Source organism: Lepisma saccharinum, chromosome 13 (genome assembly GCF_977018435.1).
Source record: "Lepisma saccharinum chromosome 13, izLepSacc3.1, whole genome shotgun sequence".
NCBI classification, from domain to species: Eukaryota; Metazoa; Arthropoda; class Insecta; order Zygentoma; family Lepismatidae; genus Lepisma; species Lepisma saccharinum.
The window spans coordinates 27,790,718-27,817,134 of NC_139241.1; the positions used below are offsets into that span (position 1 = coordinate 27,790,718).

The 26,417-nt window shown below is 34.9% G+C and overlaps 1 protein-coding gene across 1 annotated transcript in view; it reads left to right on the forward strand.

The window, feature by feature from the left end:
• The window catches only part of Tace (ADAM 17-like protease Tace), an 87,793-nt gene extending 66,506 nt beyond the window's left edge, over window positions 1-21,287 (forward strand). Inside the window, exons 10-13 of the mRNA XM_083133980.1 lie at window positions 89-291; window positions 5,416-5,654; window positions 14,345-14,460; window positions 19,307-21,287. Of these exons, the coding sequence (XP_082990106.1) occupies window positions 89-291; window positions 5,416-5,654; window positions 14,345-14,460; window positions 19,307-19,687 (939 nt within the window). The 3' untranslated portion in view covers window positions 19,688-21,287. The remainder of the gene's footprint in view (window positions 1-88; window positions 292-5,415; window positions 5,655-14,344; window positions 14,461-19,306) is intronic.
• The last annotated feature ends 5,130 nt before the right edge of the window (window positions 21,288-26,417 follow it).

A 26,417-nucleotide genomic window follows, 5' to 3' on the forward strand; every position in this document is an offset into this window, starting at 1 on the left:
TGTAAGACACTGACATTCTCTTGCTTAGGTGCATTCATGCTAAATATTTATTACTTTGAATATTGAATAAAATATTTGCATTTTACAGCGATTTTCACCATGCAGTTTAAGATCTATCAGGAAAGTCTTGCAAGCAAAATCAGGCCGTTGCTTTTCGGAACCAGAAGAATCATTTTGTGGCAACCTGCGTGTGGAAGGAGACGAGGAGTGTGATGCTGGCTTACTGGGAACTGAGGACAGTGATGCCTGCTGCAATAAAGTGTGCAAACTTAGGCCAGGAGCAACATGCAGGTAAGTGAACCAGTTATTGTCTTTGCATCATGTTGTATTCATGTTGAAATTTCAAACATATATTAAAGTAGAACTGCGAATAATATATTTTTTACATTAGCTTTTAATATCAAATTATTAGAGGTGCAATTTCTTTTTAATATTAAAAAAAATACTCAGTCTGATCATAGATGATAAATGGTTGTTTTTTCCTTGATATTATTGTCTATGATCAAATAAGTTAAAATATGAATGAACAACATCATGCTATGGTCAAAAGACGAAACAGGTGCCCATTAATAATGGGCGTGTGTTCATGATCTACGAGTCACAAATACGACCCATCAAAACTACAAGGGTATTCATAATTCCCTCCTGAGTTTTGAACATTTATAGTACAAGAACTATAACACATAGAGCAAAAAGCTGCATATCAGTACATAAAGAATCTCTTGAACTTTGATACGTACTTCACAGGTGTTTGATATGTGCTCCCCTGGTAACACGACAGACATCAATCCTGAACCAAGTTCCTGCCACATATAACGATTGATACCAGTGACTGCATGCATGATCCTTTCTCACATTTGTGCTAAATCACGTGCCATAGGGGACACTTTGTTGCAATCCCATGAGAAAAATTTGCATGGGGTGAGCGTGGGGACGTGGAACAAAAGGAGAGTCATCTCAAGAAGCACGTCCAATCCAATGACCACAAAGAACTTGTTGTACCACACTCGAATTGTCTTGTCTGTAGGTTCTTCTGTTGGATATTTCATACAAAATCCCATCTGTACTGTCACAAGTGACTCACATTTAGGAAATTCTAAGATGCAGAATTCTCACGGCAAATTTACCTGAAAACTCAACGATTTCCTCAAGCAGTTGAAAACAATATTCGAATTCTGAAAAAAGTATCTGTAAAAACAAGATACATCCCATACATACAGAAAATTATTCAAGGCTTAATTTAGAATTTTGTTCATTCAAAGATAAATACAACAGGCAGTACCTAAGAATGGAACTTTTCAAACAACAAGTCATTAATCGATGTAAAATCAAGAGTAACATATTCTATCACTATGTCGATGACATACTAGTCATGTGTCAGCATGAAACAGATCTAGAATTCCTCTACAATGTATGAAAGTAATATTCTTAAACATGACTAAAACAGGTAATAAATTTAAAAGTAGCAGTATAAAAAACCAACTTCATGTAAAATATTCACCAACAACACTTCCAACCATTCTAAACAAGTAAAAGAAGATCTTCTTTACAACTTTGCATTGTGTGCCTTCGCATGGGCATTCAAAAACAAATCAATGGATGTCCACAAACATATTTTACAGATGTAATCAATAATGTGTAAAATAACCTTAGAGAAGATGATATAACATTACATAACCAAGAAGAAAAACAGTTTTGGCCAGATTTCCTCAATTATTTTTCAATCAAAATAAATTTTTCATACAATATGGATTCAAATTGAGTAGCAAACCTGCCAACTAAATTAACAAACAACTTAATATATAAAGAATAAAGTTGACTCCTGTTTAAATTCTGCCATCTATAGTGGCACTTGTTTGTGTGACAAGGCCAGTGCAAGAGAAATATTAAGAATACAATGTATGAATGTAGTGTAGATATTGAGAATGGTACAGGAAAAATGGGACTTTAACAGCACTTCTAAGTATAAAAATACTAATATACACATGAAATGTTCTTATGTATCCGCATACTGTTTATTTTATTAGATTTATTTTGGTGACCACTGTCATCATCCAGATCAAAACTTGTAGTACATTGCATCGTGAGCTTCCGGTATGCTCTGTTACTCCAATGGCTGCTAGGTGTGCTCTGTTGTTGGACCATGTTCAAGTAGCAGAAGCCAAATGTTTTGAGATGTCCATTCATGGAGGAAATGCATAATGACTTGTGTTTCTTTGATTTTCATATCAATTAGTGTATGTGCTACGTGGTTGGTGGACACTTCTTGATTTGATGATTGCAAGAAACAAGAAACAAACCTAATGGCCGTTGGTGTAACAGTGAAGACCAGAAACCCAAGAATGGACTATAATGATTATAGTGGTCACCAAAATTAGTCTAATAAAATAAACAGGCATGCGGATGCATAAGCATGTTTCATGTGTTTCATGTGTATATTACTATCCTTCTGCATCTAAAGTCCCGTAACATTAAATGAATGCTTAATTAAAAATTGTATTTTAATATATCAGTGTCAGGTAACAGAGCTCAATGTCATTCACCATTCTGCATACTCACAACAACCTTATTTCCCATGCAACCAACTTTGATGTAGGCTGGCAAACCATTGCAGAGCAGCAAATTAAGTAAATTTATTTGAACAGAAGCACAGCACACAAACCCATGATACTAAATATTAACACGTTCTCTGACAGGACGGTCATTATGACCGAAGCATGCAGCTTGACTTTCTTTGATTGATTGATTGAGTAGGTGTTTTAAGTCCACTTTATGCACAGTAAGGCTAATCCTACTGTTTAAAGTGGGATCCGAACCACTATGTGCCGCCACCAGGTATCGAACCTGGGACTCCTTGATTACAAGGCGACAAAAGCGACCACTGGGACATCGGGGAGGCCCCATGCAATAATAACGATCTATTTTTGCAAAACAATATGGCTCCTGTTTACAGTTTACACCCGAATGAAGTTCACCCCTCCCAACTATATCTTCTGGATCCGCCACTGTGATGGGACCAAGCAAGCGACCAACGGGTTCTTTAGGAACTACAATTGGCAAGCACATTTGAAGCAGCTGCAGCATATTTTCTTTTCAGTTGTTCTGTTCTTCCTGAAATTCCATCATTCTCGGAAAAGCTTAACGTGCCAACAAGAGAAGGGTTTATGGCTCTCAATGAGACTTCATACCAAGCATGCCTTTCGTCACAAGTATTACAATGATGCACATGAGGCATGACCAACAAGGCACAGAGAGTTGAGTGCACATAAAAGTGTTTTGGCCATTCTATTTTTTACAGGAAGAAAAGCGAAGTTTTCGAATTTGGGAAATAAAATCCAATAACCACTTTGATACAGGAGGCAAAATTGGTGAAACCACCCTGGCAGAGAACGTGTTAAACAGTTAGCTACACTGACTTCCACCCAATTTCATCACCTTCCTTACCTCTCCCCCAGTACCAGTCACACTTCCAGAGGAACTACATGTTTTAACCTTCAGCTTTTAATAGTAATGCTGCAATCATATTAACCTCCATATGGACATCTATGTTTATGTATTTTTTACCACCTACTTTTTAAACATATAAGTTTTCTTGTTTTACAACCTTGCAATACGAGGGTCACTATTTATATTTTGAGCCTTGGCAACACTGATTGAAGTTAGGTGCGATTTGACGTTTGCACGGAATCGTCTGGCATTATTGACCATAACGTACTTCAAATGTTTTGTCAGTAGCTTCATTTGTGTTGTTTATGTTGCCTTGGAGATTGCGCGACAACAATAAAATGGAATTAACTCGTGAACATTTTCATGCGATGATTTTTTATGATTTTTGACATGGATTATCAAGACAAGACTGCATCGATCAACTTACTTCCACATTTGGCGTTGAAGCCCCATCCTTTGCCACTGTGAAACGCTGGTATAACGAATTTAATCGTGGCCGCCATTCGCTCACCGACGAGATTCTCGAAGGTCGTCCAAAATCAGTTGTTGTTCAAGAAAACATTGATGCTGTGCAAAACCTAATACTGCAAGATCGTCATGTGACATACTGTGAGATTGAGGCAACCATAGGCATTAGTTCCACCAGCATATATAAAATATTACATGATCATTTAGCTGTGAGAAAGGTATGTTCTCGTTGGATCCCACACAATTTGACAAAAACTCAAAAAGACGCTCGCGTCAATTGGTGCAAACAAATGCTCAATAAATACAATCGTGGCACTTCAAAAGACGTTTATAAGATTGTAACAGGTGACGAATCATGGATATATGCATATGAGCCGGAACGTAAACAGCAGTCAACTGTATGGGTGTTTCAAGATGAACCCAATCCAACAAAAGTTGTTCGTGCTCAAAGCACATCAAAACAAATGGTCGCCTGTTTTTTCGGGAAAACTGGTCATGTGGCAACTGTGCCTTTAGAGGAACGTAGAACGGTCAACTCTGAATAGTACACAACAATTTGTTTGCCAGAGGTCTTCGGTCAAATACGGAAAACAAACAAACGCTGTCGGATCATTCTTCATCAAGACAATGCCAACTGTCACACATCTCGCCTAACATCCGACTTTATGAACAGTCAAAAAATCGCATTGATGGGTCATCCACCGTAGAGTCCTGATTTGGCACCCAATGACTTCTTCTTGTTCCCGAATGTCAAAAATAAATTGCGTGGACAACGATTTTCGTCGGCGGAAGATGCCGTTGATGCGTTCAAAAACCATATTATGGAGGTGTCTCAAGAAGATTGGAAAAACTGCTTTGACAAATGGTTCGAACGAATGCAAAAGTGTATGGACCATAAAGGAGAATACTTCGAAAAACAATAAAGCAGTTTTCAATGCCAAATTCCTGTTTTTTCATTGTTAGGCTCAAAATATAAATAGTTACCCTCGAATGTCTAAATTAGTACCTTTTAAATGTTACAGTGGGAACATGAGAGCATGAGCAAAGCTTTAATTACAGTGTTATTTATTTATATATTCGTAATTTTAAAAAAACATGTTTCAGGTTTCTGTTTACAAATTGTAATTGTGACTTTGTGATCTTATGTTGTTTTTGTTTTTTCATCATATTTTGTAATGAATTTCTGGGTCACTAATCATGGATAACGGACTGTTCTCTGTAGCAGACTGGGTAGCACAGCATAAGGGGTCCCATGTTCGAATCCTAACCTGGGCATAGGTGTTCTTTTTGAATGTCCCTTCATCAATTTCAATATATCACCACTCATGCTCATTGTCGTCATTAGCCAAAAGTGGCAGAAAAAATTGATGCTAAATTCCAAAAATCAAATCATGGATGACAAAAAATATTTTTGTATACTATAAAGTTAATTTTTGATGAATCTAATTGATGATCATGATTAAAAGCAGAAGTTTTTATGAATTTTTCTTTTCTTTCCAGTGACAAAAACTCACCTTGTTGCTTGAACTGTCAATACATGGCCATAGGTATCAAATGTCGGGATGCACAGCATGCTACGTGTGAACAAGAGTCCCGCTGCACAGGCACTTCAGCCATGTGTCCACGCTCGCCTCCAATGGAAGATGGAACTGATTGCCTTGAGAGAGGAAAGTGCCGGCATGGAAGATGCATTCCATATTGTGAGACACAGGGACTACAGAGTTGCATGTGTGATATTCGTAAGTACTTTTCAAAACCAAATGTCTCTATCTTATTAACCTTTTCCGGACACCTAGGATAACTGTCTTCCCACCTTGTGTATTGTTCTCTGGATGTCGTGGATATGTCTTCCTAGCACCACGTGGCATAAATTAACATGCCATTCCCTCTAAACTGCACATGATATTTCTGTTCTGTCTTTTTTGTTCATTTGTACACACATGAAGGTATTAGCATGCATTGTTAATTTGGCATTATCCATTGTCTAGTGCTGTAAACTATACTTATTCTAACACAACATTTGGAGGGAGCACCTCTTCTCTCGTCTTCAGGAGAACTTTCTTTTGCTGCTGGTGGGAATCGAACCTATGACACAGGGCTCGAAAAATCGCCAGGTCACCATGGCGACTAAAAATTTCAGCCTGGCGACTGTGATCTCTTGCTGCAATATGTACGAAATTTTGAAGATTCTAAGTTCAAATTGCAGTACAGCGTAAGTTAGCAATTTTTTTTTTTAATCAACGTTGTGAACATTCCATAGAGTCAGTAACAATTTCTTACTCTTTGTTCCACATTTCCTGCTTTCTCAAATGATTTAGCGATGTTTTGAATACTGTGATGCTTGGCTTCTTATAGAGAATATTTCAAAAGTCGCACAACCCAAACTTTGAAAATGTATATCATGAAAACAGTAACATATATTTACACCGGGTTTTCTGCATTATAAAGCCTCATCCATTGAGATATATTTCACTGCATAAAATTATCAGTTTACGCCATACAAAAAATTAGATAAATTAATAACTGGCGGAAGGCAGGGTTAAAATTTTTCCAGAAATGAACTTTTGAGTGAGAAAAATATCTAAGAAATTATCGAAGGGTCATAATTAGATGTCTGATGACTGATACCATGTCAATCTATCATTTACGACCAATATTGTTTATGAGCAATATTTAATGGATTTTTGACTGAGGATTTTATGATTTGAGTGAAAAAGTTACATTTTTGGGACATATCTCCGTAGATGGCAACACAAGCAGGTTGAAATATTATCAACAGACGCATGCAACATGTGCCTAAGTATTGGCCATACATTTACATGAAAAATCATAAATCAAGATTTTGTGCCGAAATTGAACTCTTGAGAGAATTCTAGACTTGCCCTGGTTATCCTGAATTCTGTTCTACTGTGCCTGTTTTTTTTAATTGATTCAGCATGGCGTATACATTGGAGCAGCGTGTGTGCTTTGCTGAAGAGTATTTTACTACTTATTCTTACAGTCAGGTGCAAGAAGTTTTCAAAGAAAAATACCCTGCTTCTGCTGTACCTCACAAAGCAACTGTTTTATGACAAGTCAAAAACCAACAAATGATCCCACAAATTGTTTTTTAGGTGGTATTTATTGATGAAAATCAATTATCAGATGTTCTCTTCAAATTAACAATGTTTTTTTTTTTCAAATAATGTAATTGCTTTTATTTGGATAAATGCTAAAATAAATTTATTAACCCAGTGATAGCCTACATGATCAGTTTAGTGCAGAAAACCAGGTGTAAATATCTCTTATGTTTTCATGATATACATTTTCAAACTATGGCTTGCGTGACTTTTGAAACAATCTATAGTGGGTGGGTTTCCTGGCACCTGATTTTCAGAGTTGGCATCTAGTTTTGAAGAAAATTTTTCGAGCACTGCTATGACATGTATGTCTGAATATTATGGGATAGATCTTATTAAATGGGGTGTAACTCTTCAAGCTCTGATATTTGCTGATATGTTTCACTTTTGAATGTAATAATGAAAACAAGAGAATATGGTCATAATGTGTGATAATTAGGGGTTCAGCAGGAAATGTTTAATTTTCAAAATTTCCCGAAAATTATGACTTTCAAAAATGTTGCATAACTTCATTTTTCCTTTAAAAATCGTAGGACGGGCATTGCATGTCCTCAAAGAGTGATCTTTTGTTGTTCTTCCCTGCAAATTTGTTCCATCCAGTGTACATAAGACTGATGCTAGAAGTGAGTGCTTTTTCCATAAACTGGCAACGCTGCTTTGCTTATACATTGTTATTATTTTTTCCCCCCAAGTAGTACCAGCCTATTTTCAACACAACATTACATGATTGTAGGAATGTACCATTGCTACATTTTTCGTTCACTGTAGTAAATTATTGTGGCTACAGGGGCAATTGCCAATTTTTGTGTAAAATTTTGATTTTCTTCTTCTTTCTTTAACTTTCATTATTAGGAGGTACAGTGTTCAAATTTCTCTGTGATAAAAGCCCTGAAATTTTGGGGGAAACAAATCTCTGCAACAATTAGTTTTCAGTACATCCTGGCAAGCTTAAAAAGCATGCATGCACTTCAGAAGTTCCGTCTGGAGATGCTAGAAATGCATGCGAGAGTCCATCCACTAAATGTTATCACAATTCAATACTTCAGGGATACTAATATCAGTGCATAGGTCTCGATTGACACCTGTGACTTTAGTACTGGGTATTCAAACATTTTCCAGAATTCCCCTCCAGATGGAGAATGAGAGGTAAGCTAGGGTATGCATTGTTGGAGTGGGAAGCTTAGCATTTCTGCTTGCAGTTGGAACAGGTCTGGACAGGTTTCAGCATGCATTGTCATTGCTGTTTCGCTTCAGTTAGATGCGAGTGTTGGTCATTTGGTTCAATGTCGCAAGTTTACAGTGATACCACCTGCAACCTGGAGATGACACACAGCATCTTCTACCTGACCAGAGAAATCATGCCTCATCAAATCCAAAAGTGAAAGTGTTCTCATTGCATTCTTTGGCATTAATGGCTTGGTGTACCTTCAGTTTGTACCATCTAGACAGACTGTTAATGATCATTTCCTCGTGCAAGTTTTGCAGAGGTTGTGGAATGCACTTCAGAGGAAACAGCATAACAAGTGGCATTCTCTGTCATTACAATCCACCAAATCACATATTGCTTACCCACCCACCATACTCTCTGGATCTCACTCCAAGTGTCTTTTGGCTGTTCCCTACTCTGAAAATGGGTTTCAAGAGATTTTTTTTTCTCTCCATAAACTGGCAACACATTTCACAAGCATGGAGTACATCAAATCAAAGATGATGCCCAAACTCTGGAATAGGGGCAATTTCATGACAAATCAACAAGGTCCTCAGCTTTACATACTCTCATTCATTTGAAATTTGGCATACTGGAAGGGCTACCTGAGGTAGGAAAATATGCAAAATTGTAGATCCATATATTTTGTATTTCCAAAATTATAGTGGTGTGATTTTGACAGCTTTTTTCCAATATCTTGTTAACTTTAAACTGCAATATTTTTGCAATCAGAGCACCTATAGAAGTGTTTTAGATGACGTTGGAAAGGTTTTGAAGGGCTCTTTCATGAAATATATTACATGCCTATGTCAGGGTTAAAAAGAAAGAAACAATTGAAGGTGGTGTAAAGAAAATATTGATAGCCGTATTCTCAAAAATGGGTCTTTTTATTTTATTTTCTAAAATCATAGGTCACATATGCACTATCACTCAATAAGTGTACAAAATTTAAAAATGGAATGCCTATGGGTAGCTTTAGGTTAAATTAGGTCAGGTTAGGGTAGGTTAGATAATGCATGCTAACATATTTTGATAGACAAATTACTATAATTCAAAGGTAAAAGTATAACAGAAATGAAACACAATGTTGTTTGAATTAACACACATAAAGCTGATATTTGCATTCCCAGTTCTTAGAAATACAGAGGGATTAAAAAATCGGGTACCATAGGCAACTCTGTTATTAGTACACATACTGGAAAGAGGGGAAAGTTGTTGGAAATAGGTGAGTTTCAATCTAAAGTGCTTGAATTTTCAATGTAGCATGCATCGTTCAGGATGTACACTGGTGCGAGCCTAATGGGTAGCCAAAAATGTCACATGCTTGGCCCGGAATATTATGTCACCGGAATACCATACAGTACTGGATAAATTAAGAATTCATGACGAATAATTACAGGCAAAGTAAACTTGTAAGAAACGTGAACATGTGATGAGCACTCCCTCTCTGACCAGAGTGACAAAAACTCCAAAACTGTTCTAGATCAAATACTTTTAAACCCATTACATTATCAGTGTTCAGTAGAGGTTTATGAGACAGATTTTTCTGATCACTTTGCACAATCTTTTAAAATTTCCATTCCTTTCTCTCTCAAAAGAAATGATGAAACTGAAGGCACAACTGAATATATCATGAAAATTTTTAAAGACAATAATTATGTCTACTTCAACCACTTACTTAGTAAAGAAAACTGGAAAGATATATATGACTGCAGTAGAGTTAATCAGCCATTTGATAAATTCCATAATACGTTTTCCTACTATTATGATATAGCCTTTCCAAAACAACGAGTTAAGAAACACATTCTTTTTTACCCATGATATTTATGTATAATAGCACTATGTACTTATGTGGCTTCTGGTCTTAATATTTATGAAATTGGAAAGTACATGTTTTGTAAGTGGACAAATTACTGGGAGTAGTGTCTTTTGTCAGTAAGGAAATATAACAGGGTGTCTACCAGTCAAGAATGTCAAGAAATTATGCTTTTGGTAAAGAATATTTGCTATTTTTTACAGTATATTGAACTTACATTGTTCTATATCTGTACTGGGATTTGATAAAATTTCATACTTGGAAATCTAAAATTGTTTTGAATTGTAGTTAGGATTTGTTCACTTTGTTTCTTAACATGGGAAAATGCATGTGGCAACATCTTACGTGAGGAGGTGCACGCTGTCAAAATGACCGTGCTTGAGTATTTAGGTCTATTGAGTTTGTTTCATCATATTTCAAAATTAATTTTCTTGTATTTTATTGTTTCCTTCTTTATTTTGTAAATTTTCTTTATTTTTAATTCAAATAACTAAAATTGTTGAGAGTTTTCAAAAGTTTAATACACTTTTTAAAGAAAATGTTTTGTTTTCAGTTTTTATAAGTATTTAATAGGCAAAAGAAACACGATTTTTCAAAATAATAATAATAATTTAATAGATAATTGTTCTTGTTGTTGTTTATTTTTATTATTGTAAGAATATAACATAATTATGAAACAAACATAATTTTACATAGGTTTGATGCAAACGTTTTACGGAGAACAAGATTATGATACTAGAAGGTATTTACAATTGTAGTATATTTTCTGCGTTTACTACTACAGTTATTTTTTTATTTATTTAAACTAACTAACTAACTCCCTAGCCTTCTTAAACCCGAAGGTTCATGGCTGCAGCAACACAGGCCTTCCATCTGTCCCTATCTTGAGCAAGATCTATATACTCTTTTCCATCCCTACCGATTTCCCTTAGGTCCATCTCAACGTTGTCCCTCCATCTTCGTCTTGGCCTTCCTACAGGTCTCTTACCATCAGGTTTCCCAACAAGAATCCTGTAAACCCCTCTTTCCTCTCCCATTCGTGCCACATGGCCTGCCCACCTAAGTCTTCGCGATTTAATCATTCTAATAATATCTGGACATGCATACAAATTATGTACTTCTAAATTATGTAACCTTCTCCACTCACCTGTCTCGTCATCCCTTTTAGGTCCAAAGATTTTCCTAAGGATCTTATTTTCAAATACTCTCAATTTATGTTCCTCTTTCAATGTAAGGGACCAAGTTTCACATCCATATAATACTACAGGCAAAATTACTGTTTTGTATATTTTAACTTTTAGTTTCTTAGATATTAAACGAGAAGACAAAAGTTTATGAAGAGAGAAGTAACATGCATTTCCTGAATTAAGCCTACTTTTTATTTCCTCTTTAATATAATTTTCATTTGTTAATATTACTCCTAAGTATTTGAATTTGGAAACTGTTTCAAACGAGTTGTTATCAATAATTAGATTTTGATTATTACCTAACCCTTGGTTTCGGCCTGTAAGCATATATTTAGTTTTCTCTTTGTTAACTTCCAAACCTATCTCTTTAGCAGTTTTGAAAAATATTTTAGCATTATTCTTAATTGTATTCACATCATCCCCCAGTAAGTCTACATCATCTGCATATGCTAACAACTGAGTCACACCATTTAATTTTAGTCCTTCTTTAGTTTCTTTTACCTTCCTTACAGCATATTCTAAGGCAAAATTAAAGAGCAATGGAGATAATGCATCTCCTTGTTTTAACCCATCATGAATTGTAAATTTGTCAGACATATTATTACCCACACGAATTTTACTTTCTGTTTCACTGGTGCATATTTTTATCATATTAACAAGCTTCTTAGGTATTCCAAACTCTACTAATATATTATATAATTTATCTCTTTTGACCGAATCATATGCTTTTTTGAAATCAATGAATAGCTGATGGACATTTTGATTATATTCCCACTTTTTTTCAAGTGTCTGTCTGATGTGAAAAATTTGATCTGTAGTTGATCTGTTGCGTTTAAATCCACATTGATAATCACCTATAATTTCATTAGCATATGGGGTTAGTCTTGTTAAAAGAATGTTAGATAATATTTTATATGTTGTTGAGAGTAAAGAAATTCCACGGTAATTATTGCAGTTCATTTTATCACCTTTTTTAAACACAGGAACAATTATGGATTCTTTCCACTGTTGAGGGATTTCTTCTTTATTCCATATTAAACAAATTAATTTATGAATTTGACATATTAATGAATTTCCACCATATTTAATTAACTCAGCTGGTATTAAATCAATGCCAGGTGCTTTGTTATTCTTTAGCCTTTTAATAGCATCTTTAACTTCAGTCAAGTTAGGTTCTGGAACTAAAGGTTCTGCTGTGTGGACTTCATTTACTTCTGATTTACCCCCTACATGAACATTTAAAAGGTCATTAAAGTAGTTCTTCCATCTATTTAGAATATCGCTTGGGTCAGCTAGAAAATCACCGTCTTTATCTTTTATCAAGTTTACTTTAGGTTGCCACCCCTTTCTAAACTCATTTACACCTTTATATAAATCTCTGATATTTTTATTTTTGCTGTTTGTTTCAATTTCGTTAATTTTGCTTTTCAAGTAATCTCTTTTTTTACTTCTAAACATGCGGTTAACGTCTCGCTTTATTCTATTATAATTGTTTAGATTTGTATCATCAGAGTTATTTAACCACCTAAGTCTAGCCTGAATTCTTATTTCTATTAAATTATGACATTCATTATCAAACCATGGCTTACTTTTTCTCGGTTTATGGTATCCTATACTTTCTTTAGCTGCTGATTCTATTGCATTACGTATGTGCTCCCAATTCTTATTTACGTCTGTTTCATTTATATTTTCATCATCATTTAAATCCTGCAAAACATCAAATCTATTTGACAGTTTAATTTGATACTCTTTCTTAATTCTTTCATCAGTAAATTTTCCTGTATCAAATTTTAGAACTTTTAGATTTTGTTGCTTATGATTTAACACTGCGAGTCTTTCTCTTAATTTAGCAATTACTAAATAATGGTCACTGGCACAGTCAGCACCTCTATGTGTACGAACGTCAATTATACTAGTATGCCTTCTCTTATCAATGAGAATATGATCTATCTGATTATGAGTTTTTTATTTATTTTTTATTATTTTTTTTATTTATTTATCTATTTAATCTTTTTACTAAACTTCCACTTCATCTCCATCAAGATTTCTATTTGCATATTCCACACATTTAAGAAACTGTGTGTTCACAGCTGACGTAGAGTGAACAGTGGATGAATTTTCATTCTTAAGCTGATTAATATTTTTTATCACCAAAGAGATGTCATCTTCCTTTTTCAAATTGTCTTCCAAGCTCTTTATCATGTTGTTCCTTCTTCTCGAAGCCTATGAATTCGATCCTCTTCTTTCGGGTTCATAATTATAGGGGAAAATCCAATTACACGAGAAAGCGCATGTGGTCAAAAGCACCGCAGAAGAATAAAAACTATGCTTTCTAAATGGTAGAAGGCCACTGTTAAAATTGTTGGCTGGCCAGCGTGTCTCCCACATGTCCAGGTGGGGGAAAAGAGCCAAACCTACACGTATGTGCAAAAGGGCAAGGAAAGAAAGAAATTTGTGGTCAAATGCCCGCCACGTGCATTCTCCTGGATTAAGAATAACATTCTTGTATGCTTGAAGTTTTGTAAAAATATTAAATAAAATAATGTGTCCATTCCCTATTCAGGATGAAGTCTGAAGCATAAGTTATTTTTACATATTTACTTTGCGTGTAATTATTGTCATCAATTCTTAATTTACCCAGTAATCTGTGTAAGCTCGCCACATAACATATCCTGAAAAGTTTTCCACATTTCCCATACAATCTCTGAGCGTATGTGATTCATATTTCCCCACTGCATTTGTTTCCAACAGATGCTTTTCACTTGTGAACCACCCTATATTTTCTTGCAGTTTTACAGTCACGGGTACTCCTCATTGAGTTCCAATAGTGCCATGTGGAAATGCTTGTGGCTGTGCTGTTTAGTTAGTTGTCCAAAGTAAATTTGTGATTTGTTAATTTTCCATTGTTTGTGATCTCGTGAGACAATGACATTTTCTGGTCTAATTTTCTCAAAACAGCGAAATATTTGTGTAGAGTGGAAGAATATTTGGCTTTAAATTCATCTCTAAGCTCTGTATTTATACTTGATTGAGAACGTGTTCTTTTATGTTCCTCTGGCAGAATAGTTAACCTACATTAACCTATATACATCTATTTCAGTTGTTGATGCATGCAAGCGATGCTGCCGTATGACATTGAATGACACATGCTTCCCTGTTGATCCTCAGGACATCCTTCCAGATGGCACTCCTTGCATTCAAGGATTCTGCAACAAAGTAAGTGATCCTATCCACAGTGCATGTGCCTTCGTAATTCTTGACACAGAAGTTGGTGTTTTGTGAATATATACAGGATGTGTCTCGCATAACATTCCTCAAATTATGGAAATTAGGAAATAAGTTTTGGCACTAGTAAAACTAAAGGAGGAACCAGTGACTTGACCCCATAGCAGTTTTTGTTTACAACTTCATTAAACATTTGTGAAATATATTTTTTATAACCTCTAAGGTTTATTGTGGAACGTTCATGCAAATTGGTAATAGGGAACCTATTGTCGATATTCCATTTTTGTGCCCATGTAGGGAACACCAAACTACTCATTAGTGAAGGCCCAAACTGCTCCATGGATTTTCAAAAAATTTCAAAAAAATATTTTATAGAGGGTTGATAAACAAGAGGTATTTTTTCAAGATAATAAGATAACCAGATAATCCAGATGATAGTACAGATCCTGCTAAACAAACACAGATTTTGTGTGTGTGTGTTTCAGGATATCATAATTCATTTGACTGATATGTAGAAACTTTTAAAAGTGAAATCCAGATAATTTGCTAAAGTGTATGTAGACAGCAGACTGAGAAGTATCCAGATATTCTACTTGATGGATAATAAAATATTTTAATATCGGTGGAAAGCTGAATACCCTGACTATGGCTGGCCGATGAGTACCAAATACAATTTTGTTCATAGCTAATTATTCATAGTGGATGATTTGGAACTACAGATATTAAGATAAACAATATTTTGATATCAAAGTTGCATATAGCTGACAACGGAATTTCTGGGTTCCAAATTATGGGCTATTATGATCAATATTCAGACATTTCAAATGTGTGGGTATCAGTTATCTGAAATAGCCTTATTTTTTTTTTTAATTATGCACATTTTGTTCAGCTAAATGTTTTACAGTGGAGCCTCAATTTCACCTTTCTGGGGGCCCAACATGAAAAACTTCAAATGCAGGCAAATGTAAAAAGTGGGATAATTTTATGTCATCTTGCTTAATCCATTACCTGTGGCGAATCTATTTATAGACACTCTAAAAGTGATCTTTTTTGTGGAGCATCTATATATAAACGGTAATTCAAAATTAACAGTTGTATTGCTTCAAGTCATTTTTTAAACACCACCTTTTCATGCTTTTATTAGTCTAGCGGCAATTGTCAATGAAACAATCCATTGTTGATGCTTTTGTCGGTTCCTGAGAAATATTTTTTTGTAATATGGAATTAGTCTGTGTGGTCATGTGGTGTACTCGGTAGGACTTATGACTAGCTTGTGGGAAAACCCAAGTTTGATTCCCGCAGTGGGTGATATACGGTTGGAATTTTTCCGACTTTGTCCCCACATAAGGTGGCTCTGGGGCTCACCCAGCCTCTAATTAATGGGTACCTGGGGGCAACCCTGGAGGGTAAAGTCAGCTGGAGCATGGTGCTGATCACATCACCTCCAAAATGGCTGAGATGGAGAATATGAGGTGGGCCCTAACCCCACGTCCCCTTATTGTGCCTTCATGGCGCAGTGCTATATGCAAGTGGAACTTCACCTTTTTACCTTTCCTAATATAGAATGTTTATTTGTGGCAGAGTCTATGTATAGATTGTTTTCCTTAGCTTCATTATGCACCAAGCCTTTTTATAGTTATTATTTAGGATGAAAGGAAATTGCACTTGCATCTATATATATATATACAGGGTGACTGGTAATTAGATGTATTCCCTGAAAGGGGTTAAAGTAGAGACAATTTGCAATAAATTTGACCATATGATACCCCGTCCGAAAATTAGTAGTTTTCGAGATAATCGAATTTCAATTGTTTCTTTAAAAAATGACAATTTTCCACATAAAAAGATGAATTGAGAAAAAAACTGCTCATTGTATGGAACTTATTTCAGCGTTTTCTGATAGCTAACAAATAAGTGGTTTGTTGAAAAAAAAAAGTTTGTCCCAAATAGCAATCACATGTAAGTACCGGGTGGGTCTAAACTTACAAGTGATGATAAAAAATGCACTCTTAGTTTACTTGGCAACGTATTAATAACAAAAATGGTATACCACGAAGCGTACAAATTACTTCCTTGTGACATCTGCTATCCAACAAGGTACAAATGTTGCTAACATTCACATTTGTGTACAAGAAATAATACTTCATTCATCTTCATGTGAATGGAATCAATGAACAATACAATTAAAGAACATTACACGTCTTGCTCAAAGTGCGCACCTCCGTTACGAATGCAGGCACGCAGGTTTTTACGGACATTTGGTCTCGTAACTTGTAATGTGATGGTGTCCTTGACGTGTTGACCAGCTGTAAATTTCCTCTGCCTGAGCTCTTCTTGCGAGTTTACCGGTGTCTTGTCATGTGGCTCCTAATGTAAAAGTCGCAAGGCGTCAAATCGATCGGGGGATCGAGCTGGGCAGTCATCATGGTGATAAATCATGTCACGTCTTGTAGCTAGAGACACATCCTCTAACAACATTGCCATCCCGTTCCTCAAAAAATGTTCATAAGTGATGCCATTTAAAATTTGGGGCAGGAAAAATTACTCGATCAAATGATTGTTGATGACGGCCATCCATACTTCTGCCTGGGCGTGCGATAGTGGCTGGATGAAAATTACCCAAAGAAATGGATTGGCCGAGGTGGCCCGATTCCATGGCCATCTCGATCCCCCGATTTGAAGCCTTGCGACTTTTACATTTGGAGCCACATGACAAGACACTGGTAAACTCGCAAGAAGAGCTCAGGGAGAGGATCTTAACAGCTGGTCAACACATCAAGGACACCATCACATCACGAGTTAAGAGACCAAATGTCCGTAAAAACCTGCATGCCTGCATTCGTAACGGAGGTGCGCACTTTGAGCAAGACGTGTAATGTTCTTTAATTGTATTGTTCATTGATTCCATTCACATGAAGATGAATGAAGTATTATTTCTTGTACACAAATGTGAATGTTAGCAACATTTGTACCTTGTTGGATAGCAGATGTCACAAGGAAGTAATTTAAGTAATTTGTACACTTCGTGGTATACCATTTTTGTTATTAATACGTTGCCAAGTAAACTAAGAGTGCATTTTTTTATCATCACTTGTAAGTTTAGACCCACCCGGTACTTACATGTGATTGTTATTTGGGACAAACTTTTTTTTTCAACAAACCACTTATTTGTTAGCTATCAGAAAACGCTGAAATAAGTGACATACAATGAGCAGTTTTTTCTCAATTCATCTTTTTATGTGGAAAATTGTCATTTTTTAAAGAAACAAAAGAAATTCGATTATCTCGAAAACTACTAATTTTCGGACGGGGTATCATATGGTCAAATTTATTGCAAATTGTCTCTACTTTAACCCCTTTCAGGGAATACATCTAATTACCAGTCACCCTGTATATATAGATGATTTCTTTTTGGATTTATTTTTCTTCTTCAAGGCAACCACAGGGGAAGGGTTAATTGGGACTATGAAGCTTGCATGTATAATATGTGTAATGTGGGGGAACTAAAATATTGGTTCCACTGTATGTCATTTGTGAAAGAGCCAGGAAGGGAAGGCCTTGTGGTGAATGATGTTTTGAATTAAACTTCCTTGCTATTGAGTGTGTGATAACCCACAAAAGTATGGAACAGAAAAGTGCAAGTGAAAGTTCATCCATTGCATTGTGGCTTATGTACTACCTAGATCTTCCTGTGTTTATTTTCCAATTAACACCTACTGAATGTACTTTGTTCACTATGTGTGAGCAACAGGAGACTGTCCAGCAACTGAACCCAATGTTATCTCAATTTTGGTTGGAGTGAAGCTTATCAAGTATTACTCCTGATCTGCCCAATTAATATGTACAGTGAAAGTCTACCAGATTGTATTTCTGTATAGTTGTAAACTAGTGTTTGTATAGTATCATATTTTAAATACTGAGATGTAAAGTTTTTTTTGGTACAGCTTAACTAAAGCAAGAATGCCCCCAGCAAAATCACAAACAAAAGTCCACAATCATTTGTTTTCTCCTCTTGCTTCTCCTTCCCTTGTGCCTGTAAGTCCTGTGATTACAACACTACAGGGACATTCTTATCTTAGTCAAGCTGAAAGCTACTGATAAGTGAGTTTCTTATCATTCACCAAAAGCAATTAAAATGTACCTGTTAGTAAAAATATTTAAAAAGGCATGTACTTTAAATAAAACATTTAGTATTTACATTGTGCATATAAAATACTTTCTTAGTAAAAGCCTAAAAATTGTCTCGGGTGCATGTGCAGAATATTGATAAACGACTTAAATATGAATTCTACATTAATTTTGCACATAAAGGTGAAAAATTTGTAGATAAGATATTAAATTCACATAGCTGCTTTTGCTTGGGTTTGATTTTATATTTCTTAGGCATTCAGTAGTTTACATGAGCAGTGAATGGTCTTGTGGCATGATAATGTAGCTGGTACATAACCAGCCTTTTGTCGTCTGAGATGGTGTGGTGTGAAGCATGCGAAGGCATCGAGTGGAAGTAGTTAACTATTATGAGTGGAAATGCATTATGTACAAAAGAGCATGGATTAATTCTGCCAATAAGAGACACTTGGAAAAAAATTAACATCTAGCTTTGACCTACAGATCTTGTAAAATCTGGAAAAATAAGAGAAATCAACTTTTGAGCTAAAGTGCTGTACAAGGGATAGAGTATTTCATAAAAACCTGCAAAATTCAGTTAATATGAAATATGAGTGTTGTATATGCAGCAATTGTGAATTTTCATTATTCGGATATAGCACACACATGTTGTGTAAAAGGAAATGCATAGTGGAGTCTCTTGCAACTAATTTTATTTTGTTTGTTTCAGGGAGTCTGTGAGAAAACTATACAAGATGTCGTGGAGCGATTCTGGGATATTATTGAAGACATAAACATTAACACTGTCCTTCTGTTTCTCCGAGACAACATTGTTGGTACAGTACTGATAGTGTCAATTTTAGTGTGGGTGCCAGCAAGTTGCGTTATTAATTACGTGGACCGGCGAAGGCACGAGGATCAAGAGCGTAGGTGGAAGTGGCGACATCAGGATGACCTCATTCACCCGTCGGACAATCGTAGAATCATTCGGACTAGAATCCCTCGCTCGATGCCTCCCCAGCCGGCAGTAAGTAACAGTTGTCAGGCTGGGGAGGGCAGGGAAGGGGTTCATTCGAGGGTTACCCCTTTGCATCATGCTGCAGTAATGTAAACTTTTTGTGTGCCACATTTGTGGCTTTCCCCGAGAGTTTTATGTATGTGGAAACTGCTAAAAACAACTATTTCCATTTGATCAGTGAAATCGTGCACAGATGAAACTTGAATAGAATTATTGATATTTTTAGTGGGGTCCTACATCACATTCATTAGAATAGCAGCATTAAAATAGTGTATTTTTACCTGTTTCGTGAATATGTGGGAACATTCACTTAACCATATATATCAGGACATTGCATTGTTTTAACGATTCAATCTTTCCTCAACTAAAAGTGAAAGTTACAGGAATGTGGATGTGGTAAGATATTAATGTACACCAAAACGTGCTTACATATCCACATACCTGTTTATTTAATTCTATTAATTGTGGTGAAGTTCCGATGTGGATGGTAACAGTGATCACCAGAATCAAATGAAATGAACAGATCAAAACAGATATTTGAAGGTGTTAAAGTATTTTCTGAAGATAAAAGAACAAGAGATCTGTTAATCAAATTTTAAGAAATTATTCGCAAAAAAATCTCCTTCACATTAGTCACATGAATTTTTTTTACAAAAAATTTTAAACCAGTAACTGAATAAAAAACTGAAAAACGTATATCTCATGCCTTATAAAATATATATATATACATATCATACCTTATAAAAATTATATGCCATTAAAATTCACACAATTTTAAAAACAATAGCTGAATAAAAAACTGAAAAACGTATATCTCATGCCTTATAAAAAATATATATATACATATCATACCTTATAAAAATTATATGCCATTAAAATTCACACAATTTTAAAAACAATAGCTAAAAAAAATCTTAGGGTTCTCTACTTGATTTTTCTGTGTTGCATAAGGAGATGAAATCTTCTATTGGTTGGTACATACTTCTTGCAACATGTCCTTCTGTTTCTGGTCTCTCCTTGATACGACAGGAGTCTTCTGAATTATATCCTTAGCTGCTTTTTGTCTGTTGCTCTCCTTTGCCCTGAGAGGACTTCTGAAAGTCAAAGGACTTCTGCCTGTAAATCGCAAATTAGGTGACCCATTCTCTTTTTCTGTTTTTACTGAAATTGGAATCCAGTTTCGAAACTGCAGTCACAGTCTGAACAAAACCTGACCTTCCAGTTTCCACCGCAGGCCTTCTGCCACTTCCTTAAAATAGGTATGTGGATACATAAGCACATTTTGTGTGTACATTAATAAAAGTGAAAGGTTAGTATAATATTTTAACATTTGGAAAGCGTGCATTAACTATATTATCACCAGGGAACGGATTTGTATGTTGTAAAAATATGTAAATACATATTTAGTTATTTTCACCAAAATATGCAATTAAATATGGACTTAAAATTGTAAAAAAAAATATATAAACTTGGAGAGTCATTTAGCTATCAACAGCATTGTTCTATTGCATGTAGTTTCCAAGCTATGTTTTTTGTAATGGTACCGGTTCATTGGAGGGCATAAAAAAAGGTAAACTTTTGTTTGTTTATCATTGCCTCAGACTTTGTCAGTTATTTGCAAGAAATTCACCCAATTCTTTTGGTTACTCGGGGACATGTAGTTATTGCATGATTATGGGTATATGTTGAGAAATGTTCTGAAATATGAAAATAATATCTAGAAATAAATATAATATGTAAAATATGAGCCAAAACCTAATATATGTACAAATATGGAAAATAGAAACTAAATTTTTCAAGTGTACATGCAATGATGTGTAAAGATAAGACAAAATATAACTGATTTCAGCTTCATGTGTAAATATGTGTTTACATATAAATTAATTCCCTGATTATCACTTTTGTATTCAACTGCAATTCACAAACATACTAAATTGTAAATGCTATCAGTGAAATTATGCCCTCTTTATCATTATATTATTACCCCCTTGTATCCGTACATTGCAAGTTCAGTGTTTTGTGTACCAGAAGTAATTACTGGCAGCTAATCCAATGTCAAAATTTTATATTTTTCGCAACTTTCATCTTCACAGCAATTGAATTAATGATAGTTGGAACGTGTGAGATATTTCATCTACGTAACTGGTTCAAGTCACTTTTCCATTTAACAGCTGTTTCCTTGATTATTGCTACTTCTACTTTCAATCCAGTAGGTCACATTGTGGCCAAACAATTAATAAAGAAAAAGAGGTAGCATGTATGTGGCTCACAGACTGTTTGTTAGCACATCGTTACAAAATAATACAGTAATGTTACTACTAAAGTGCTTTTTATTCCTGCTGTGATGTTTCACTCCAGTTCCCCAGAACTTTTTCAAGCTTATGCACACATACACACCTAACCAGCAACAATAAAAACCTCTTTAATATTATCATTACTGTAATTATTTTTTTAATATCCAGCAGTGGTTATACAAACTTTTAACAAGAACATTAGTTACTACAGTTGTATATCTTTATGTTTCAACATTACTTGCAAGAATACTTTTTTCCATATCCACTGCTCTTTAGAATTTAACAAGTCACATTATTTAGATATTCTTCCTCGTACTATAATCCATACTTGTAATTAAATAAAACCACAGAGTACTACATAACTACATCTGGAATACTGTGAACACAGACTGTACCAAGCGGAGGCACTGCATTTTCTGACCAACAGTATTATTATAATTTTAATAGTTTTTAGATAATAAATTTGACATTTTTTCTAAAACATGCTTTGAATTATTCTTCGAAACTTTAAAAAAAAAAATACATTAGAGTAACAATTTTGTGAAGATTTGTTAGTTTAAGAACCTCATGTAAGTACTCACTGCAAAATTCCATCTTGGTTGTAGTTTCATGCTAACAGTCCTTTATAAAATGGCTACTCTACTTGTGGCCGGATTGACTTTTGATCATCTAACAATTTTTTTCAGTGTGTGACAAATTTATGACAAGTTGTATGACTTGTAAGTAAAATATACCTATTTATTTTTGTGTTATTTGCTAGGTTAAGCAGTTAGGTTAATTCTTTCTAAAAACATTCAGAGGAAATTAATAGGGGAGTAGCTTAGGAAGCTAGATTCAGTCTTCCTACAAAACATTTGATAGGAAATTACTGTGGTGAGCAGTTAGGTTCAGAGTCTCTCTCTTTCTAAAATATTTGCTGGAAAATTATTATGTTCAGCAGGGTACTCAGTTAGTTAGGGTCAGTCTCTCTCCAAAAACATTTGGTGGGAAATTAAAGTACGTTGGACAGTAATTTTTCATTGGCTCTCAATATCTTAATAATTATCTTTACTTTACCCATATTTCATGGTGTTGTGGGAGTGATTTAACATATGAATCAGTGACAAGGAGTCTAATCATAAATGAACAGAACATACAAACATATCCTCATACCTGTTTATTTTGCTGTACTAATTTTGGTGATCGCTTTCACCATCCACACGTACTGTCACCACGAAATCACATTTGCATTGTTATTGAAACATAACCCAGAAAACAAATAAATGAAGCCAATGGGAACATTCCATCTTCACTCCCAAATTTTCCATCCTGCTCCATAAATGCTCCACAAGAGCTCATTTTCAGTAACACATCATCAGGGAACGGATTTATATGTATAAAAATGTACCTTTACAATAATATAAGACTACACGAGCTACATAAAGTACAGTAAGCTTACATTGATATTAATTGTAGAGCAACACAAAATGTAGTTGGCAACACTGATATCAGTGTCTACTTTACACAAAAGTAATGAAACCTATTACAAATGTCTGGAATATGAAGGAGTTATTCTTCTCATTCCTTTATCTAGTTTAATTGCAATATGGAAAGGAATTATAGTTGTTACATGAGGATCATTCAAGAAATAACCTTATATTTTATTGACAACAGAATATATGATGATCTAGAAAATAGGGTATCATTTGTCCACTTAATGTCTGCTTCTCAATGCATGTGTAACCATCTTTTTGGAAACACCTGTGTTTCAGCAGAGTAATCTCAAATTGAACTCAACTCTTAAAACTCAAACATAAATTTGAACAAAGGAATTACTTTAGAGCAGGGTGGATAAAAATCATAATTTTTGTTATAGAAATATTTTTTTATTTAAATCAATTTTTTTTTTAAAAAAAAAAACATACTTAAAATTGCTGGTGTGGTTTTTGTGACCATACATATAGATATGTATTTTTTATAGAAAGGCTTTTTCTAGAAAAGACCATCTGTAAAATATTTGAACAGTTTGATTAAAGCAAATAAATAAATAAATAAATAAATATATATATATATATATATATATATATATATATATAACGATCTGCAGCCGAGAGATCGGGAGAAGCGTGGCGGGCGGCGCTGATGGAGATGCCGACATTTGCGGCCTGTAATGCCCGCTTATTTTTATAGACATATGCAGACATTTATATAAATATTGCAAAACGATCACTAACCTGTGTTATAACATGCAAAAGTTCTTCTGTAATTCATCCAAGTTCTGCTCTTATATACACAAATAAATACGCTATAGAAACGATGTTAAGAGCCACAGATAAAAAAGCATTTTAATCATGGTTTTGATCAGTAACGTCCTGCTTAAGTTTATATCCTTGAAAGAGTTTTGTGGCGATGGGAATCGTTTGGAGGTTTCGAATGTGCAACACTGTATCAGGATTACACTGCAGACGAAACCGATAAAAGTGAATGGTTTTCGTGAGCTTCCTCGCAATCCGAAATATCCGAGCTCGAGTTTTTTGTTCCTTCGCGACTAGATGAAGACAGAGTTGTAAATATAGTGGCGAGCAATGTAAACCAAGAGCGTGTTAATTTCGTACTGTGCGCAAGAGTGTTATTCTTGGTTACTTGCAGTTACTTGTTTGTGTTATTGTAGTGTGTATGTGTGACGTGTCAGTGAGAAGATTGGAATGCCAGCCGCAAGATTCACGTTAGAACTAAGATTTTTTATGTATGACACGTACCTACGTGAAAACAAACTTGTGTAGAGACGTGTGTAAATAATTTGTACAGAAATTCCCATGCGTTTCAACTCCACACAGAGATACGGTTAGATATCTTGTCCTTAAATTACGAGAAACTGTATCGTTAAATTTTAAAACACCTAAGCAAAAACTACGGATTCTAACCGAAGCAAAACTCGATGATATTGGTGCAGCGTTAGAACGTTCTCCAAACAAACCTCTACGCCGTGTTTCACAAGAGGTGGGCGTGTCAAAATCATCGGCACATACAGTCACTAAGCTACTAAAATTAAATCCATACTCTTATAACACAGGTTAGTGCTCGTTTTGCAATATTTATATAAATGTCTGCATATGTCCATAAAAATAAGCGGGCATTTCAGGCCACAAATGTCGGCATCTCCGTCAGTGCTGCCCGCCACGCTTCTCCCGATCTCTCGGCTGCAGATCGAAATGGACGCACGGTATATATAAATCATAGAAGGAGAAAAGAAACACTCACTGAACAGTGGAAAAATTCAGAATTTTCACTAACTTTGTCGTAGCATCTTCAGTGTGAGCTCTTTCTTCTCACACCGAAGATGCTACGACAAAGTTAGCGAAAATTCTGAATTTTTCCACTATCTGGTGGGTGTTTCCTTTCTCCTTCTTTGATCTTTATTTAGCCCTTTTGCCCCTCCTTGCTTTTATATATATACATTTTTATGTTTGTGATACTACTACTAAATATATGAGCCTACTATGGAAATGTTTGTTGAGTGTGTTAATGGAAGTATAATACATAATTTCAGTATCTTTTCTTGCAGTGAAATTAAAACATTCTGGATGTACTTTACAATTGTAACTTAAAAAAATTTTTAAACTTTTTCTAGCTGAATTTTTGCATTTTTTTAATGATAATTTTCAAAATATCAGCTACCATTTTTATTTACAGTTTAATGATAATGACACTATTTACAGTTTAATATGATTAGTATTTTGTATATTTTTCTACACAAAATGTTTACTACTTTTGCCTATAAAATTTATTTAATTTTAAATCAAGATAATTGAAGTGTGTGTTACATATTACATTTCCTTTCGTATGAGCTTTCCCCAACAGTACATATATTTTATTTCCTTTCCTTTCTTAGAGCATAATAAACGCCATTAAATGATTACGACATTAATTAACTTTCACCAAAAGTGATTCTGATATCTACAAAATCGTTATGTACATTATTCTGTAAATTATCTGTTTAAAGTGATTTAAATCTGATTTTTTTTAAAAAAACAAATCACCTGATTTAATCTTGATTCTGGAATTAATGAAATTGTAAACAATGTGAATATAAAAGTTTTGATTTATTGTTTATCCTTCAGGCAGATATTCATAGTGCATCAAACCTTTAGTATAAAAAAATGTGATCAACATTGTCTTTGGATCGTCTTGAGCTGAATCTCTGCCCTCTCAAAACCTTTTGTGCCAATCAAAGAGACACCTTTTCGATAATGTCTTGTCACTAATACTTGCTGTATCATATTCCATGTTTCACTAGAGGTTTTCCTAGCTTAACAGAGAACTTAATGTTAACTCTCTGCTCAGAATCCATGTCCATCACGTCACTCGAGTATCGTTCAACTAAATGTGCCAACAAGCCGAACAGTGGGTTGCAAAGCACAGCCCTGCCACCTAGTGAGTTTACATGGAAACACTTGCAAGGCCATGTTTATTCAGAACACATATCAGGTAACTGAATAACACCCATTTCTTGTTTTTCAGTATCATAGGTAAAGAATAAAAAAATCAGT